Source organism: Parambassis ranga, chromosome 2 (assembly GCF_900634625.1).
Source record: "Parambassis ranga chromosome 2, fParRan2.1, whole genome shotgun sequence".
Lineage (NCBI taxonomy): Eukaryota > Metazoa > Chordata > Actinopteri > Ambassidae > Parambassis > Parambassis ranga.
The window spans coordinates 45167812-45172100 of NC_041023.1; the positions used below are offsets into that span (position 1 = coordinate 45167812).

A 4289-nucleotide genomic window follows, 5' to 3' on the forward strand; every position below is an offset into this window, starting at 1 on the left:
CTCCTCAGGAGCTGTGCGGGCCGTGGGTCTTCCTCATCTTCACTGCCTTCCTCATCCTCTTCTTCATCTTCACCTTCATCAAAGTCCCGGAGACGAAGGGTAAGACCTTTGATGAGATCGCACGTGGCTTTGGCAACGCCTCGCCTCCGGCCTCCTCTTCTGTTGAGGACCCTCCTGCCAGCGCCAGCGCCGCCGCCACCGCCACGCCGCTCCCCGCCTCACCGGTGAAGGAAAAGGTTCCGTTGGTGGAGGCACCGGCTGCGGCTCCGCCTCCGACAGCCGAGACCACGCCCCTCGACAGTAAACAGGGCGGAGCAGCAGCAGAGAGCGTAGAGCAGGTGTAGGTGTAGTTTGAGATCTTCCCATCGTTGAACCAGAGGAAACGTTTCTTTTTGTAATGGGCGTAGAGCGAGCAGCGGCGTTATCGGTTTCTCGGCTTTGGCCTCCAACGGGTCATGCTTCCAGATTTTCAGTACATTCCCAGGAACTCAGCGGCACTCATTCAGAGTGAAGCTGTGTGTGTGTCCGGTCAGGGCGGCGACGTTTAAAGGGTCAGATCAAACGTTCATCACCGACAGTGACGGAGCTTCCACGAGCACACACGAGTCACCATAAACACGACAGGTCCGGGTGGTGTGAGCAACGATGGGTGGAGACGACTTTAATTCAACATTCCTGCTGTTCTAGTGCAATATAATAATCACTTTATTAAAGATTTTTAACATGCAGATTATTAGCGATTCCAAAGTACTCTCCTTTAACTGAACCCAAATCTATAGAGCAGGATTAGGATTAGGGCCACTGTAAAAACGATGTTAATTCTGATTTTAAAGTCAGATTTCTGATTTTTTCCTCTCTTTGAGCTCTGAATCCTGATTTGAAAGAGTCAGAATTCGGACTTTCTGATGAGCCAGATATGAAATTGAAGCTGTAATCCACAGGATTGTGGGTGGAGTTTGGCGCCACCCCTGGTGGTAATCCCTCATTTCTTCCTGTGGATTATTGCTTTGTAGAATCAAGACTAGCCTACGAATGTTAGCCCTGTACACATCCTGACTGCATTATTTTCACAGTAGGGTTATGTGCAATGTGTATTTATTTTTGTGTTGAAGGGACATATTAATTATTATAGTATATATAAATATATATATATATATTACCATAGAAGTTGATTTTTGTATGAGATCTATAGTTAGAAGGCAGATGTAGTGCTAGTTCCAGTCCAGCTACCAGAGCTAGCAGAGCCACAATCAGCGCTTCATGTGACACAGTAATCATCTAAACACTGTATTTACCGGAGCGTGTTCCTGGCCAGCTGATCCTAGCATAGATAATAAGATAAAATGTGCAATCTCTGTAGAACCTTCAGCCAGCCGGGGCTGAAAGGGTTAAAAAAAAACACACATGATGATAATATAAATATATAATACTTTGCATGTTATTTTTAATTTTCACACAGTAAGGACTCTATATACTTTGACTTTCTTATGTGTTAAACCAGATGTTGGTCCTGATGTGATGTCATATTGAAAATACTTGGAGTGTGGTGCTTTTATTTTGAAAGGATTTTATGTTTTTTTTTTATATAAGTGGCAGTCTGAAAGATGTTTATCTTCAAATAACTGTTACATGTCTCCCAGAGTGTTAGCATTTATTAAAAACCCACCTGCAGTTACCACTTGTTACCACAGGTGTCGCCAAAGAGCGAGTTCTCAGAGCCTGGCACTTTAAACAGTGTTTATTCTGTTTGGATAAAACTATTTGAGATATTTAAGGTTGTACTGAACTAAAGAAAAAATGCAGGTCGTGGCTGATTGGTCGGAAATTAATTTTTTAACTTGTCACTTGTATGGAAGCGTTCCTTCTGTTGTCTCAGAGAACCTGAGGGGCTGCAGCTCTGGTCCTGTGCTCGATCAGTTTTATTCTGATCCAACAAAGAGAATGCTTTCAAATATCCCAAAGTTCCTAAATGCACTGAACACATGATTATATAATATTTTTTATTATTACAGGAGCTCTATAACCTCTAAAAAAGTCTGACGCTGGATAACAACAGCTTTTAGCAAAAAATAATTATGAATCCATCTTTAAATCCGGCCCTGTTGTCCTGTTGTATTTGTCTTTTTTATTGTCAGCCATGTGTAGCCATGTCAGCCATGACAGACCGATGTATTATTGACGTTGTACGGTGTGTGTGGTGTTTGTGTGACACAAAGTATATTTTGTATATTCTGCCGTGACTGTGTGGATCACATATTTCTGTATTATTTATTCCAGGCTTCACTGGGAACATATTTACCTTGACAAGTATTTTATAGAGAGTGTGAGATGCTGAGTGGGAACACGTGCAAACAGGAAGTCAGGCTTGTTAAGATGAATATTTCTCACAGTGTGAGGCTTTAATGCACTGTGTTTGTAGATGATAGTGATGTTCTGTGTGTGTGTGTGTGTGTGTGTGTGTGTGCGCCCCTCTCCCAAAAAAAAGCTTCTTTAAGGCCCCGTTCACACTGGAGAAAGTCATTCCAGCTAGAGTAGGATCGAGCCCAGACAGCCTTTAAGCTGGATGTGTTCAGACCTGGTTCAAATCTGGCTAGCACACAATTGCTGTCCTCCAAACCACTAGGTGGCGCCTCGTAATATACAGAGTCCGTTCACGCTGAGGTAGGACCGCGTGTGCGCATGCGTCATGCGGTTTTGTGTCCCGTGTCGCGCCCCGTGAACCGGAAGTAGCATGTCGCTAACCGGATTCGCTCGCCACATTTGCGTTCACACCTGAGCCACATTTGAGCCAATCTGGCTAGATCCACCTCTCGTGAGTGGATCTAGCCGGATTGAAATCAAACTGGATACAGCCGGATTCGAGGTGTTCACACTCGGAAGAAAACACATCTGGATTGATCTGGATGCGGCCGAATCCTGCTTAAGCCACATTTTTTTCCCCAGTGTGAACGGGGTATAACACAACCAAACTGAGTCTGATATGAAATTAAAATGCTTTCACTCGCTAACCGCTAGCTGCTAAGTTTAGCTTACTTACTTGGTTAGCTTTCTTGGTTTTTGACGTTATTAGTAGCATAATTTTGGCTGTATTTAGCTCCCTGGGCTGCTAAATTGGCTAGCTTGCTATTATCGACTTACAGTTTAAGGTAACGAGGTATAAATAGAAACGTAGCTTACCTTGCTGGCTTAGCAAAACAAACCTATCGCCGTCATGGCGTACAGAGCTGGCTGCTACATTAGCTAATGACCTGTTAGTGAATACAAGATAAACATGATGCAGTGTAGCTAAGCTAATATTAGCAACATTTTTGGCTGAAGTCCCTATACGTGATCCAGCTGCATAACTGGCTAGCTTACCATTTTCAAATAACTTTATCAGCTAAAAAAATAGGCCAACTAATAGCATTTTAAAGCATTTGAGCTACAGGTTAAGGCTAACAGGCTAAGCTTAGCTTCCCTGCTTGCTGAGTAGTATTAGCACTAGCATGAAGCTAAGTGGATTTGACTGTTAGCTAACTTCACAGATTAGCTGTGATGCAATGCAGACTCATGTATTATGTCCAGCGTAGATAAATAAGCTAATAAATGTGAAAGCATTTAAAACCAGCGTACGGACCCACACCGCTAACTCCACCGCTAACTCCATCCCCAGCCTCTGTGTGCACACAGACCTCCCTGCTCGCTGCACATTCACACTTTAGAGGAGTGTTCATCTGTAAATATGTATTTTTTAAAAAGAGAACTATTTATATGTTGGCCTGTGCGCTCACACTGTGTGTTGTTTTGTTGTTTTTGGGGGTTTGTGTGTGTGTGTCTTTTGCTCACGGACTGCCTGCTAGTGTGTTTCTGTGCCTGCTGTTGTCATGTTGTTGTTGTTGTTGTTGTCTTTGGATTTTTCTGTTTAATCCAAAAATTCCTTGGCTTAGGTGGCGTTGCCGTGGCAACCGCATCACTACGCAGCACCAAATCTGAGTTTTATCACTCACTCGTGTTTTTAAGTTGACTTTTATTTCCAGCTCTCAGACTTTTTTTTTAACCCTTCACACGTCCGTCCCAGCATGCCGTGCCTGCTGTGATCTTTGTGCGACCCTGTTGTCGGCCTGGTCCTGACTCGTGTGTTGGTGCTGTGTGTTAATAAGAGTGTCATGTACTGTACTTCAGCTCTGCACCTCACACACATGTGTGTGTGTGGGGTGTGTGAGATGTGTCACATTAACAGCTGTTGTCTGTAAGCTTTGTGGTGTTGGTGGCAGTCAGATGTTCTATTTTTTTTTTTTTTTGGAGGTCTT

General features: G+C 43.6%; 1 protein-coding gene across 2 annotated transcripts in view; it reads left to right on the forward strand.

Moving 5' to 3' along the window:
* LOC114449022 (solute carrier family 2, facilitated glucose transporter member 3-like) overlaps window positions 1-1197 on the forward strand; it is an 8974-nt gene extending 7777 nt beyond the window's left edge. For both annotated transcript variants that reach the window (XM_028426335.1, XM_028426344.1), the window contains one exon: window positions 9-1197. In XM_028426335.1, the coding sequence (XP_028282136.1) occupies window positions 9-344 (336 nt within the window). In that variant the 3' untranslated portion in view covers window positions 345-1197. The remainder of the gene's footprint in view (window positions 1-8) is intronic.
* Window positions 1198-4289: the final 3092 nt, after the last annotated feature.